Source organism: Buteo buteo, chromosome 7 (genome assembly GCF_964188355.1).
Source record: "Buteo buteo chromosome 7, bButBut1.hap1.1, whole genome shotgun sequence".
NCBI classification, from domain to species: Eukaryota; Metazoa; Chordata; class Aves; order Accipitriformes; family Accipitridae; genus Buteo; species Buteo buteo.
The window spans coordinates 11,347,953-11,363,289 of record NC_134177.1 but is presented as its reverse complement, the minus strand read 5'-3'; the positions used below and the strand labels follow the sequence as shown (position 1 = coordinate 11,363,289).

The following is a 15,337-nucleotide window of genomic DNA, read 5'->3' as shown; positions in this document are numbered from 1 at the left end:
AGCAACGCCTACAGGATTCTTTCATGCATGAGGAGGCTATTTAGCTCATGCCTGCTCGCCAGCCTGAGGAGCTTGGCTCTGTTCCCTATAAGATCTCTCTGGCTTCTCTTCCTACGGCAGGTGAGTCTGGCGCTGAGGGCTGGTGATCTAGTCTCACACCCCGTGCAGGCCCACGGTGTGGTTCTTCCTCTGCATTTGTTCCTACTAATCCAGGACAGTGCAAGGCGGTTCTTGCCGTTCCTGGTGGTGGGTGTTCCCCAAGCTCCATCCACCCCAGCTTCCCTCTTGGCTACAGCTCCAGGAAACTGCTGATGGAGACGGTTCCTCGGCGCCCCTTGGGTGCTGGCAAGGTGTCCAGAGGGGAAGCCAGCCAGCCTGAGATTGCTGTGGCACAGAGGCAAGTCCTGGGGGCTGGGGTCACGGTGCTGATGACTGTAGGTAAGAGAGTTGATAGGGTCTGGGGAGAGAGAGGATGGGCAAGAAACCACAGAGCCAAGGGGCTGTCGGAGCTGGTCTGTGTGCACAGTTGAAGAGGCCACGGTGTGTGGAAAGGAGGATGGTCATGAAGAGCGGAGGAGGGAGTCTGCTTGGTGAGGAAATGAGGCTGGGGAACTTGAAGGGACACCGCGGTGGCCAGTGCCTGAGTATTAGGGATGTTCGTTGGATGGTGGCAAGGGGTTTGGACGGGAGCCACAGCTGGAGAGAAGCTGGGGTGGGAGGTACTGTGCTCTTCTTGTGCCCCTATGTGGGGTGGCCATCAGAGACAGAGTGTGGTGAGTTCAAAGGGGTCTGGACATGGGAGGACAGGGTAGAGCAGGATATGTCTCATGTTCTGTAAGCTGTACTGGAGGGGCACGTAGTCGTATGAGGAGCGCGGGGAAGGCTGGGAGGTGTGTGAAGAAGGACCAGGGCTGCAGAGATGGAAGGGGAGGCCTGGGGTGTGTACATGAGAAGCAGTGGAGGTTTTGGGACACAGGAGCACATGTGGCACAGGAATGACCATGTGTGTGAGGCGGTATCAGTGGGTGTAAGAGGGGATGAAAGCTGAACGAGGGTAGGGACCCTGGGAGGGGTATATGGGTGCATGCCAGCTAGGACTGGGAATGATGTGGGTGCGTGGGGATACTGGGCTGTATGGAAGGGGACGTGGATGCAAAGCAGAAATCCCAACCCATCCGCAGGCGGTGGGGCTGTGGACGGCCGGGGAGGTGATGACGGGTGGCATTCCCAGGGAGCACGCACCCAGCGGGGGTGCAGCAGGAGCAGCGGCGGGTGTGTGGCCCTGGGGAGAGAGGGGCGGGTGGGGGTCGGGGGCTGAGGAGGGGGTCAGCTCCAGCTGGGAGGGGGGGGGGTGTCTCATATCGGTGCGGGATCTAGCTTGGGGGCAGGGTGCGGGCCTGGATAGCGGCGGGGGTCTGGGTCGAGGATGTGCTGGACCGTGCTGCCCGCTCAGCCCCGGTCCCGGTCCATCCCGGGGTACCGCCGGGCTCGGGCTCGGGCTCGGGCTGGGTCCGCGGCGCGGCCCCCGCGGGGCGCCGGTTCCGGTTCCGGCGGAGCCGGGGCGGGCGGGCGGGGGAGGAGCCGCCGGAGCCCGAGCTTGCGCTCTGGAGCCGGGCGGCGCTGGGACCCGGAGAACAAGGGGCGCGGGGGGACCGGGCGCGCGCGGAGGCCGCAGCCGGGCCGGGGCGCGGGCGGGGGCCGGGCCGGGCCGGGGCGGGGGCCGAGGCCGAGGCGGCGGCCGGGGGTCGCGGGCCGCGCCGGGCCGGGGCCGGGGGCGGAGGAGGAGGAGAAGGAGGCGGCGGAGGCCTGGCGGCCGGGCAGGGGCGCCATGGCGGCGGCCGAGACGAAGATCATTTACCACCTGGACGAGCAGGAGACGCCGTACCTGGTGAAGCTGCCGATCCCGGCCGAGCGCGTCACCCTCGGCGACTTCAAGGGCCTCCTCAACCGCCCCAACTACAAGTTCTACTTCAAGTCCATGGACGACGACTTCGGGTGAGCGCGGGCCCGGCCCGCCGACCGCCGCGTGTGTGCGTGGGGGAGTCCTCCGTGTCCCCGCGTGGGGAGCGGGCTCCCGTGGGCCTCCCTGAGGGGGGCGGGCTGCGTGGGCCTGGCTGGGGACACCCGCCCCGCACGCTGCTGGGGACGGGGGATGGCTCCCCCGTCCGCCCGGGTAGGGTCCTGTCGTCTCCCCGCCAGAACAGTGGGGCTGGGACCCCCGGGGGTGGGCTGGTGCCCTTCGGGACTGGTGGTCCCTTTCGTGCCCGGTGTGGGGAGGGGGACCCACATCCATCCGCCACCCCCCTTGCCTTGCCTTGGAGGGGGGCGGGGATGGCGTCCCCCTTGTGTTCTGTTTGGGGACACACGTGACACCCTCGCGTGCACCCCATCCAGGGGCATGTGCACCCCCAGTTACCTCACCTGGGGGGGGTTGGTGGTGATAGCCCCCCCATGCAGCTTCTCTGGGGACAGGCCCCCATCCTCGCTTCCCCCATCAGCTCTGGGGGAAGCTGCCCCCTGCTAACTCCTCTGTGGGGGAGCTGGTGGTATCCTCTGTGCTCATCCTCTAGGGCTGCACCCCCATGTCTGCCAGAGACCATTGTCTCATCTGAGGATCCCCCCCTCGCCGTGCTCACGATGTTTGGGCAGCACCTTCCCTGAGAGCGTATCCCCCAGCGCAGCCCAGCTTGGGGGTGTGTAGGGGTGGCATCCCCCAGCGTTACCGTACTTGGGGTTGTCATTCCCCATCCAAAGGGTTTGGGCGTCTCCCGCTGTGCCCGCCTGGGGAGGGTGTCCCTTGTTCCCTCTGCCAAGAGGGTGCGGGGACAGTGCCCCCTCCATCAGCCCTTCCCAGGGAGTGGATTTGGGGACAGTTTTGTTCTCCTACCATCCATTTTGGGGAGGGCCATCCATTTTGGCAGCTTGTGCTCTGTATCTCATCTTTGGGAAGAATGGGTAAAGGGGACCATCTTTCTCCTCCCCTGCCTCCACAGAGAAGGAGTGAGAGCTCTCCATATGCTGCCCATCTCTGAGCAAGGGGTGTTTACAAGACCTACTGCACCCACGTACATGTCCCATCCTCAACGTAAGATGTCCCGTGCTCAATCTCTGGGGTGGGCCTGTATAGAAGAGGAGTGCAGCCCTGCCTCGCATCCCATCTCCTGTGGGGCAGCTCTCTTCCAACACCAGTATTTTCGTCACTGCTTTTGCGGTACCCTTTGGTTCCTTCCATCACATGTGGCTGTTTGGAGGTCAGGAGGTACGTTCTGTCGCTTGTTGGACAGTTGTACTTACTGATCTTCTGGGGAGCCCCTGCTGTCTCCTACCTTCGTAAAGTCGGTGACTTCTGGGGAGCAAGCACCACGTGAAGTGAACTCTCTGTAAGACCCTTTGTCACCACTCTGTTTTGTCCAGAGTCTTCTTACATCTGACTCTCCTCTAGACTTTTTGAGGACCTCTGTTTCCATCCTGGGAACATAGCTTCTCTTGGCTTCCGCAGCATGTGGCCCTTTACCATTCCTAGCGCTTTGGTATTTGAAAGAGTTGCATGATCCTCCTTCCTCTGGATTTTTTTCCCCCTCTGAAGATTTAGTGTTTACAGTAGGTCTTGTGTATGGAGGCTGGGACTGCAAAAAGCTTTCAGTTTTATAGTCTTCCTAGTGTCGTCTTAGTGCGCCAAATACCTCCCTAGGCTGTGATCTTGGCTCGTACCCTATGTTGAACAGGGCTGGGCCTGTTCGGGGCTTGGATGGAGATCGGTGTGGCTGCCTCAGCAGGGGGTGCTCTCCCCTCTGCAGCCAAATTATCCCAGTGCCCAGGTTCCCGTTAGCTTGGGAGGTGCCAGCTTTCAGATGAGGCTTGAAATTTGGAGTCACTCCTTTGACCACAGTCTGGGATGCTTTGCCTCCCTAAATTCCTCCTGACCCAGTGGAGAGCCTGAGTGCTCAGAAGCTTCCTCGTTCTCTCCAGGCAAATAGAAGTCTCCAGCCCTCATTTTCCATAAATTTCCTCAGCAATATCAGTTGTCTGTGGATCATTTCCTGTCCCTCAGCTGTTGAGTAGTGTTGGGTGCTACAAAACAGCTGCCTCTCCCCGTCTCGGAGGGGACCGTGTTCATTGGTGGGAGAAGTGACTTCTCCGTGCATGCTGTTTGTAAACAAATGCTTTGGGATCCTTTGAAATGTTGTTCTTGAAGTGAATTCAAACTTGTCTTGAATGAAACATTGCCATGTGGGTGGGAGAGTGTCTGCGTAACTATAAACAAAGTTTAGTAATAAATAGCAGCGTCTCGCATTGGGAAGAGGGGTCTGGTGGCAGCAAAGTTCTGTGCTGTGCCTTTTCATCCTCCTCTGTTTCTTTAAGGCTCCACAGGAGGAGGCAGATGGTAGATTAATGAAACTCAACGATAAAGCAGAATAGGGAGTTGTTGTGGATGCTAGCAGGGAGAGGGGAAAATCACTCAGGAAGACGCAGTGAGTTTAGTTGCGTCAGAAATGCATGGGGTGAGATTTTTGTTGGGACCAATTCAGCTAATTCTTCTGGGAAGAGTGAACCTCTCTGGAAAGGAAGGTGCAGCTGAGAGGGGTCAGAGGCTGTGTGTGGGCAGTCTGTTCCTTGACGAAGTCCTGTGTGATGAGTTGTGCAGTTGGAGCAGCACATGGCAAGGCCTTGGATAGAACAGAGGGGAGAAAGCCTCTCATGGTGCCACCAGGGATGCCCCATCAGGAAAGCTGTCTTTGCTCCTTTCCAGAGAGCTGAAGAACGTGCTCGTGGTTGGCTGGAGCATGGGAGGGAGCAGCCAGAGCAGTCCAGCTGCAGCCTTGTCCCTGAGAAGCCCTGGAGCCCCAGGCACCGCTCAAAATAGAATCAGAATCATTTAGGTTGGAAAAGACCTTTGAGATCGTTGAGTCCAAACAAAATATTTCGTGATCTCTGGTAATTGGTGTCCAGGAGAGAGCGAGCCATCGGTCTGTGGGGAGAGACAGGGATGGAAGAGCAGGAGGCACCTCAGCTGCTTGACTGTAAATGTATGGGCAGTTAGTGAAAACCAGGAGGAGACTAACCATAGTTGTATTCAGAAGCTGTGTGTCAGGGAAGGATGTTGCACACTCACATGTGTATCTCTCTCGGCCCCTTCCCTCCAGATGCCCTCTGCCCAGCATGGGGGGTGGCCTGGCTTGTGCTGACAGTTTCTAAGCTGGGCTGTTTTTTGTCAATTGGGCAGTGTCAACAAGTAGTACCCAGGGTAAAGCCCCTTTGGGAAAGAGACGAGCTGTTGATGGTGGATGGCCTTATGGCAGCTGATCAATGAGGAGCAGACCTGCAGATCTGATGGCTCATGCTTTTTTGTCAGCAATAGGACCTTTTGCAGGATCCCTGTGGTGTAAGACTAAGTTCTCTCATCTCTTGTTGGGAATGGAGGCATCTCACCTTCCAGGGTCAGCTGGAGCAAGATGTGGTCCAACGTTTCCTCCCACCTCTGTTGCCCAGACTGAATCTGTTTCTCCCTCTTCCTCCTCTTTCCAGGCTGTGGATCTCCAGCCTGGCAGTCCCTTCAGCTCACCCCATCCCCAAGGCAGTATTACAGCCGCAGTCTTGGTGTGTGGGATTTTTCATTCTTTTGTTTATCTTGTTAATATTTGTTTGCTCTGAGAATCAGGGCGGTGATGGAGCAGCTTCAGTGTTTACATCTCCTTGGAAATGTGAACCGAGGCTCCCCTGGGTGGCTATGGAGTTGTCGGGCTATACCAGGAGCTCATCTTAGTTAAAGCGCTCAGCCTCAAGTTAAGAAGACCCCAGAATGGTGTCACTTCTAGGTAGGAAGGAGGAGAAACAAGATTTAATGCACCCGATGGTGGGGAGAGGAGCTGTGAGCAGCAGGAAGGCTGCAGGGTTTTGTAGCCTGGTCTAACTAGCATGTAGTTGGCTACAGCTGCAAATAGGGAATCCAGCCTAAGCCCAGTGGTGCGGAGCAGTGATGCAGGGTGCATATATTTGTGCCCTTGTTGGCTTTGTGTATTGCAAATCCAAGAACTGGAGGCATGTGGAGGAACTAAGCAGACTGATGGTGGAAGTATGGCAGTGCATAGATGTGGTACACTCTTCTTGGACCTGAGATGCTTTGTGGATGTGCCTTGCTGTGAAGTTTGGAACTACTCTTAGCCTGCTAACCTTGCCCTCACTAGAGAAGTAAGGTTGGGGTTTTTTTCCCCACAGCTTGAGTCTTTTTGTTCAACATTTTACAGGTAAGATCTGTGTGCTGGTCAGGAGGGATCTAAGGAGAGAGTCTTAGATCAGTGCAGTGCTGTGACCGCTTGTGAGATCCATGTTCTCCATCAAGCTACCTGCAGGTTTTTCATGGGGTTTTGAACAGACTCTGTCTTTTTTGTTCCCAATCTGTAAATTGGAAGTTCTAACAGTGCTCCTGTGCCTTTTCTCGTCCACTCGACACTGAGCTTCTTGGGCAAACGTTTTTGTGGATCTTAGCATGACAGAGCTCTCAGTTGCATAGAGGTGCTGCAAGAACAGTACTGTAAATTCTCCTGGGGACCTGTGCAGTTGGGAAGGGAACAACTGTGCTGATGGTCTGTGGTAGTTTGTAGTTTGCTGGGATGTGGGCCTCAGTGATGTGTAGAGTGTTGCCTCCTGCCCAAGTCCATCATGAGAAATGTACTTGTCTCTGGGCAGCATGGATCTTCTTGCCAGCCAGGTTGTGTGCATGTTTGCCCCAACTGAACTACAGCTTTGACTTTTCACCTGGCCAGGTGACTGGTACAGCTCTGAGGATATTCTTATATCAATTGAAATGTGGTTTCTTTTTACTCATTTTTTGCTTGTAATTGATGCTGCTTGTTTTCTGTCAATCGAAAGGTATTCCCACAGGGGCATACTAAAGTTTAAATTAAACTTTTCAAAGCAGTTTCAGTTAAATGAGTGTAATTTGTGCATCCAGGTAAGTCCTTAGCACCTGGCCTGAAGTTCTCTGTTGTCTTTCCATAAATTCTGGAGTGCCTGATAGTTTGAATTTCTTCTGTGTGTGGAGAAAGCACTTGGGTGATCATTTTATCTTATCTCCACTTTACTCAGCCAGCTCTCTTCTTCCAGGCTGGGGAGCAGAAAGGTCCGCTTCTCCTGCAAGGGGACCATCCCTCCCTCCCCATCTCACCTACTTGTTCTGCATTGCCGGGACGACAGCAGCGATAGCAGCGGTTTGAGGTGCAGTGGCAGGATGGTGCTGCTCCTCCCACTGCTGCTGGTTTCTCCCTCTTGCAGGTCTCGAATCCAATTTTAACTTCAGAGCTGTGGTGAGTGATTCCTAGGTCTCAACTGTCAAGGGAAAATTGGTATCCAACTAATCACTAGCCCGGTATCTAATCCAGACCCGTTTAATTATCACCTGCTCTCCAAAGCCGGGTATGAGGCAGTGATTAGGGCAACGCTCTGGAGGCAGAACAAAGCGGGCGCTGCTGGAATTCCCAGTGCAGGGGTCAGATGCCGTTGGTATTTGGCGACCTCATCTCCTGCACATGTGCATGGGGAAATGCGTTGACGGTCACTGAAAGGCTGAGTGATTTATTTTTATTGCAGGGTCTTTTTGAAATTGATGCCAGCAGTGACTGTCCTTCTGGCTGAAAGTGTTTGGAGCTGGGGAAGGGATCCTAAACTTAATAAGCAGTGTCAGTCCCTAAGCAGTGGTGAGCCGCTGGCATGGTGCCCCTGCCTTTCCTGCCAGCAGTTTGTAGCCTGAGTTGGGGTAGTTGTTTTATTTTGATTTTTGGAACTTTATTTTTTAAATTTTGAATTGGAAACTCTGCTGTCTGCAGAAGACCTTTGCCTGTCCCATGCCCCTGGTGGAGAGTGCTTCCATGTCAGTGTGGATTTCATGCAGGGGGAGGTTGGCAAGAGGTCTGTGAGCAAAAGAGCCTCCAAAACTGTGTGCAACTCCCTTGCATGCTCGTGTCCTTTGTCGTGCTCCTGTCCGAGTGACAGCATTGGCCTGGCTGTGAGGTGGCCGTCACTTTTCTTCGTCTTCTGGCCACTCCCTGTCCTTTCTGTGCAGAGGGCAGCACTTAGCCATGTGAGAGGCCACAGCACCCCATCTCTTGTGCTCCCCGCTCCGGGGGATGCGTGGTTCCCTTCCTGCTCACGTGAGGTGTGCCACCCTGGTTAGCTAGGGCCCACTGGAGGTTATTTTTTGGACAGTTTGCGTGTAGGTTACTGCAGCCTGTGCCTCTGTTTCCTTGGCTGCTGAAGATTTGGCAGAGAGCTGCTAACCACTGTCTGCGCTTGTGGTGGGAAGTTCCTGTAATGCTGCCCGTGCTGGGGGGTGGCCCATCGACACTGGAGCTGGTCCTGGCTGTAGTTGCTGCTGGAGGCTGTTTCCAAGTGTCGTGGCGGTGGTGGTGGGGGGCCACAGCAGTGCCAGCGCTGGGGTGCAGATGGAGAGGGTTAGTTGATGGTATTCACTCCTTCCCTGGGTTGTATTGTCTGTGCCTGGCAGTGTGTGTCCTGCTGTTCAGACCCAGCTATTACTGACTCTGTAGGTGTCCGGCTTTCTCTGTTGTGGTTGGAGCTGTGCTCCGAAGGCCACATTGGATAGCAGTCATAGCCTGGTTTCTTTGCCCAGGGGTGGTGTTCGGAAAGCCAAGTTAGCCAAATCGGGCTGCAGACCAATTTCCCTAAGGCCTTGTCTGTACTATGCAAACAATGAAGCTTTACAACAGCTATTGAACTTGTTTGCAGCTAGAGCTGGTCAGAATTTTTTTTTGACTGAATGTATTTTTTCCCAAAATATGGTGTTATGTTGAAGCCAGCATTTTTCTTGGAGAAGTATTGTTTTCATTTATGTTTTTGATGGGAATGTTTCTTAATTTTAAGCTTCTCTTGTCATCTCTGAAAAAAAGAGAAAGAAAGGTCAAGAAACCTTTGCCCATCCATGAGAATGCAGCTGTTCTGATGCAGTTATGTGTTTTGAAATCATCTGGAGGACTCTGGTCCTCCAAATTCCTGCACAGAGCAAAAACCTACTTTGACGTCTCAGAAATTGCCATGAAGTAAATCTGTGCACCCTGACTGTCTGTGGTGCAGCTGTGCTCCAGCATGGTTCAGTCTCTGAGGTCAAGGCCAAACACCATTAAAAATGGCTCATAAACCACCATAATCTGGGTTGTGACTTGAGCATTGTTTGTTGTTATGGGATGATAGTGGTGGCCCCACTGCTCAGTCTTCTGGTTCCTGCTGAAATATGACTTTTGAGAGTTTCATCTAGAACTTGGCTATTCCCAAATCCCAGAACTTGGCTCACCTGCAGAGTCAGTACTGGATCTTCTGGGTGGTGGCATAAGGATTGATGTTCCTTCCTACGTGGCTATGGTGAGAGCAGGATGGGCAGCTGGGGAGGCAGTGTTTTGTCATGGACTCTCAGAAGGAAGGTGCTGACTTGTAGGGTTGGAGGCAGACGGCCTGTGAGCCCAAAGCCCCTGTGCTCAGAGCACTGAGCCTTCGGTAAGTTGCTGTTCTCCAGCATGCTCTGCTCCTGGCCTCCTTCACCTGTGATTTCCCCATCTGGTCTCCCAGCAGGCAGAGACATCTGGGTCTGCAGCCATGTGGCCTGAACTCTTGAAGGTGGAGGTAGTTACCCACCACCATGTGTTTGGGGATGCTCAGGGAAGAAGGGTGCTGTGAGTATAAGCAAAGAAAATCTGGTTTCCCCTGCAGCGTTTCTGCTGCACAGATGTGTTTGACTTAGTCCTCTCTCAGGGTGGGCATCAGGCCCTCTATCTAGACTTGAAGGCTGTATATGTAGAGGTGTAGGGAGCATAGTTAGAATTCCTCGAGTCCGTTTTGAGGTCATGGTACTTAAAGTGGTGGGAAGCCTCTTGCACGTCTGCACAGCAGTTGCTGCACTGTTCTGAGCTGAGGGTATCTGCTGTAATGAAGTGCTACTCCTCCACCCTTGACTGCATCCAAATAGATATAACAATGTTGTGGTTTAGGAATTTGATCTGTGTAAAAGCCCATGAAGGAGAGCTGGGCTTGCAGAACACAGCAGAGACTGCCTGCAGGAAATTGCCTTCATGTTGTCGCACCAGCTTTGCATCATGCTGCACATCTGATGAGGCAGCAGTCAGGGCTGTGTGTTTTTGGTGTTTCCTATTGATTTCCTCTTCTCCCCATCCCTTGTTTGTTATTCGGAGCTTGCCCTTCTGACCTGTGCTGGATGGATGGTGGTTTTCCAGGAGGGGGATGTGGCACCACGTGGCTGTTACTGTTTGTCCCGGTGGTGCTGGCTTGTTAGGCAGCAGCTGGCAAGTTAAGTAAAACTTAATCCTGCTGGTGACTGCCATTGGAAATTTTTGGACCAAATCCTTTTGTGAATGCTCTTTGGAAGGCGTTGAAGTAAGGTACAAATCTGGGAATTAGTCTAATCTCTGTGACTTTGTCTGCTTTGTCTGTGTGCTTATCTATGTAATGCCATGGTAGCCTTAGGAGAGTATGTGAGCTCTTGCGCCGTGAATATCACTGTCTCCAAGGTCTGCATCAGCTTGCGGAGCTGAAGTATTAGTATCTCCCTGAGCCCCTGCTCTGAAGCTCTTGGTTTCACTTGTTTCCACTGCTGTGTTGTTACTGCTGTAGAACTAACACTGAGCCCATCCAGGAATGGGCTGGAATTCTCTGGAGGCTTTGACAGGCAGAAATGCCTGGTGTTGACCTTCCTGTGCCATGTAATCCTGTATCGCAGTGGAGGGTTGGGACTGTTGTGGTTGTTATATCAGTTATTTATTAGAGGAGAGGAGCCAGAGGCATTGTTTTTCCAGTCACAGCTAGCTATTGAAGGCAGCAGAAGCAGCATTTGGGCACCCTGCTCCACTAAGTCTTCTGTGTTGGTTATTCCCTCACTGGCGCATCTGTCCGTGTGTCTTGCTGGCTAAAATCTGCCATCTTGTGAGAACTGGAGGAAAAGAAGATTTAGTGAGCGGTGACTGAATCGCTGCAGTGGGACTCCGTCCTTCTGGTCCTGGCTGAAGACATAAGCTAAAGGGGGGAAGGCTTTCTCGCATGACTTGGAGCAGAGATCTGTTTCTGGGAGAGCTGGCACTGGCCGCTGTGTGGGAAGGTCTTTCCTCTGCTGGTTTTTGACCTGCCTCTAGGGTTTGGAGAGGAATTTATTTGCTACGTGGCCCCTCTGATCGCTGGCAGCTGTCTCTGTGATAGGCTGGGAATTCAGGGTCTGGGTAACAGAGGCTGTGGGCTTTTCCTTGTTTTCTGATGGCTGGCAGCTCCTGCCATGTACAGGCTGGTTCTGAGGACACTGCGAATCTGCCGGAGGGGTCTGTGTTTTGGGAGCTCTGGCTCCGCATGGATTGTCACAGCAGGGAAGCTGGTGCTAGCACAGTAGCCTGCCCGCTCACTGTGCTTCAACTTTTTTCCCTCAGCATTGCTCTGACCTACTCTGACCTGCTTGAGATTCATGGTCCTTTTGTGTCTCACCATCTGTGAGCAAATAGGTTGTCCTGTATACACTGCATTGTGCCACGCCGCCATTGTTGACAACCAGAGCAGTGTCAGAAGTGCTGTGACAAACCTGGCTTTGTGGCCTGACGTGATCAGCAGGGCAGGGGCAGGGAGAAGGCTGCTGCTGGGCTGGCCCCAGGGTGCAGCAGCTTCTCAAATTGAAGCTTTTTTCAGAAGCTGTGGTGGATATGCAAACTCCATACTTCTGTTTGCATATGGCTAATGAGCTGTCCCAGTTCATTCAGCCCTGCCTGGCTCAACCAGTATTTTAGTGCCATTTGCAGGGAAACTTGCCTGTGGGCCCAGCTGAGGCTGTGCTATACCGGAAGCCCATATAGGGGCTTAATGCAGGAAGTCTTGCCATTGCACTGTGTTAATTTGAATGTTTTCTTACTGGCTTTTGTAGCTCTGAGAAGGGTGGATTTTCGTGGATCTAGCTGCACAGCTGAGTCTCTTATGGCAGAACTCCCAGCCGTCTTAGACCCAGAGCTGGTAGATGCACCTTTAGGTCCTGAAGGGGCTGGAGATGGATTTTCTTTCCAAAGTGAAAATGGTTCATTTCAACTGGGGCCAAAAGGTGGGTTAGTTTGGGAAAACTCTTAAGCTTATTCCCTGCCCAGGTATTCTGGATGCATCAGAGGAGTTTTGGGGTGGCAACATCTACTGCAGCTTAGGCTCTGTCTGGGTTTCCTTGGGGCAACTTCGACTTACTGCAGAGTAACATCTATGTAGGATGTGCACATGGAGTCTGATGTGCCTGAGCTGGGTCAGACTCACACAGCATGTGTCTGTGCTTCTGAATCCCCTGCACAGAAACACGGGAGCCTACTACAGCAACAGCAGTCTTTTCTTTTATATTGCCAGTGTGGGACAATTTTAAAAATCTTTTGATGACTTCATATGATGTTACCTTTGGTTGCAGTTGGTACCTGTGCCCTGGTAATAGGAAGCTGCATGGCCCACATGCTCTCCCCTGTAGTGAGATGCATAGTCTCGCGGCGGAGAGTGTGTCTGGCCATGCTGTCTGCAGGGACCAGCTGAGCTCCTGGTCAGTCAACACATGGTGCTGGCACAAAGTGTTTGTGGTGACTTTACATGTGACTATAGGAGAGGTGCTTCATGGGAATTTGATGTCAGTATCACAGATAACTAGGAAGCTCAGAATCAGGGTCGTCTTATAACTTGATTTACCAGCAGATCCACGGACATGGGAAGTGGCCCTATTGCAGTAATAATGTTTGACGAGTATCTCTGGGCTGCCGGTGGGAATAGTTAATGTGTAGAGTGACCAGTTCAACACAGTTACTGAGCTCATGGGATATTTACAGACTGCAGACAGCTTGTGCTGCCTTTCACTGCACTCCTCCATCCTTGAAGGACCTGGGAGTTGGCAGCTGTGGTTTTAAGACCCTCCACAAGAGGAACATTTTGCATCATGTGTGATGGTGACTTCTGGAGGTCACTGACTATTATCCAGCCTTTGGTGCAGTTGTCAGAGTTGGCAGGTGGGAAGGTTTTGAATAGTGTGTGACAGGGTCAGGCCTGGGAGTTCAGCGTCGAAGAAAAACAGCAGCTCTCAGTTGGACTTGGTCCTGCAGAGGTGGGGTATGTTACTGTAGTAATCCAAAGCACTGTCCTCTTCTAAATTGTGGGGAAACTTACTTTCTTGTTGAAAAGGTTGCTGATTCCTGGTGTAGAGGTGAGTCCTGGCAGGATCTGGACTGAGTTCTCTACAGGGCACCTCATGCAGACCTCAGACTAATGCCAGTCATCGCTTACAGCTGGGCTGCTGAAACAGAAGAGCCTGGCTGCTTGCAGAAAATGCCTTCCTCCCAGATTGAGACCATGGCCTGCACCCTGTTTCGGTAAATCTCTGACACTCCTTTGGAGGATTGCTAGGCAGGTGATGGTTTCCTGACTGCCTAGATATTGCTTCATCCAGTGGACCATCCATCAGGTGTTAGGAGGGCTCCTGTGGGCCAGGGCTTTCATAAAGGAAGGAAAAAGTGAGTATTTTTGTTGCTGAGAGTAAACCAGCAGCACGGTGGAGACGGCTCACATTTTCCCTGCTTCTTGGCTAATCAGATTCCTTTTAATTTACAGTAATTGATTTGCTCCTGCTTTATGGCTGTCATCCATTTTCTGGACCTATAGTTGAGCGGGTTGTGTACCAGCACATGCTTGGTTTGGTTAGGGCTGGAGCATCTTTCTTGTCTCTTTCTTCCAGCAGTTGAACAGTATTTGCTTGTTTGCTGGGTGATGGCTGGAGGGCAAGGTTGGCTGGCCTGGTAAAGGATGCTTGGTAGGAGATTGCTCATTGTATTGTTCAAGGTCTTGGCCCTGCGTCTGGAAGGGAGTTTGGTGAAGATGACTGGTATCAGCTGAAATAAATGAAGTATATAAAAGGCTACTAAAATGTGCTCTATTTGCTGTCTCTCTGTACAGGGAATTTCTTGTTCCATCCCCTGCACGGACACCATCAAAAGCAGGAGACCAGGTGAAACAGCCTTCCTCTACCTTTGATTGGTTTTGTCTACTGGTAGACCTATGTAGGAGCTGATTGTTTAAACCACTGGTTTTCTCCAAGTTCTTCCTGGCTTGCTGACAATTTTCTGAGAGTGAAGTGAATATTTCAGGTTGCACCAAAAATTATCCAGGGCCCAAACACGAGGAAGAAAAAGAACATGCGTCCCTGTCCTAGCGATGGTCAGAAATGGTTCTTACGAGTGTTCAGACCCCTCATGCTGTTTGTTGTCTCCTGCAGTTTAGGACTAGAGGGACATAGTATCACTGTCTGCCCTTTTTTCAAGTGCTGCAATAGCTTGGGACTGGGGACAAAGTTCTTTCTTTGCCACCATGCAGCTGTTGTGACTCTGAAAAAGCTCTTCTTTGCGTGAGTCCTTCTCATTGTCTTTGGCAAATGTTTTGTGGTGGAACTTAGTTTTGAGCTTTATTAACTCCCTGGTGGTTTTATAGGGGTTCTCTGAATGTCTTATAGACCTAGTTAGCAGAGATGTTGCTGATGGTAGCCCAGCTGGATGCGAAGAGTAGGTGCAGTCATCTAGAGCCTGTTACGCTTCAAGGCTCCTTCCCACCGGGTAGGAGGTTGGGCTGGTTTCCTTGGGAGACTCTTGCCAGTTATTTGTGCTAGGAGAGAGTAATGTGAGCTGGTCAGTGTCTTGAGGGCAGGACACGTGTGGAGGCTGCTTTGTCATCTCCTGGTGGAGAACTGTCATTAAATACAAATGAATTGTTAACATGATGGGGGAAACGAACCTCAATCCTCCTCCCCACAGCCATCTGCCTTGGTCTGTGCCTTCCCAGACCTGCTCTGGAGGTGGCTGTCCAGCAGAAAGGTGCTCCAAGAGCAAAGGGCTGGTGCTGGGCAGGGCTGCTGTGCTGGCAGCCCAGGACAAGGGGGTGCTGGCGAGCAGACTGCTCTGTGGCAGCTCCCTGCTTCCCCAGGTGTGGAAGTCCAAGCTTTCAGACTTTGTTTCCCACCCTCCCCCTCCTCCCATTTTCCCCCTCTTCTCCTCTCCTTGCTCTCCCGCTGAGTTGATGCTTTTCCAGGAATGAGCTGTACTGCTGGCCCAGCACATTCCACAGCAGCAGCGCTTTCTTGGCAGGAGCCTTGCTTGCTGTTAAGAAAAAGCAGGACTGACTTGGCGTCCCTCAGCTGAGGGCCAGAAAAGGAAGGCCTGGTCCTACCTTCCTCATGGTGCGTGCAGAGCCTTCACGGACATCATGGCCCTCTCCCTTGGCTGCTGTGTACATGCTAACATCACACAGTCCCCCCGGCAGCCCTTTACAGCTCTTCACTGTC

The 15,337-nt window shown here is 52.8% G+C and overlaps 1 protein-coding gene across 4 annotated transcripts in view; it reads left to right on the top strand.

Annotated features, from left to right (window-relative positions):
- Positions 1–1,743: 1,743 nt before the first annotated feature.
- DVL3 (dishevelled segment polarity protein 3) overlaps positions 1,744–15,337 on the top strand; it is a 33,559-nt gene continuing 19,965 nt past the window's right edge. For 2 of the 4 annotated variants that reach the window (XM_075031524.1, XM_075031519.1), the window contains exon 1: positions 1,744–1,995. In XM_075031524.1, coding sequence (XP_074887625.1) covers positions 1,829–1,995 — 167 coding nt within the window. In that variant the 5' untranslated portion in view covers positions 1,744–1,828. The remainder of the gene's footprint in view (positions 1,996–15,337) is intronic. The other 2 variants (XM_075031520.1, XM_075031522.1) reach the window with 1 other exon arrangement.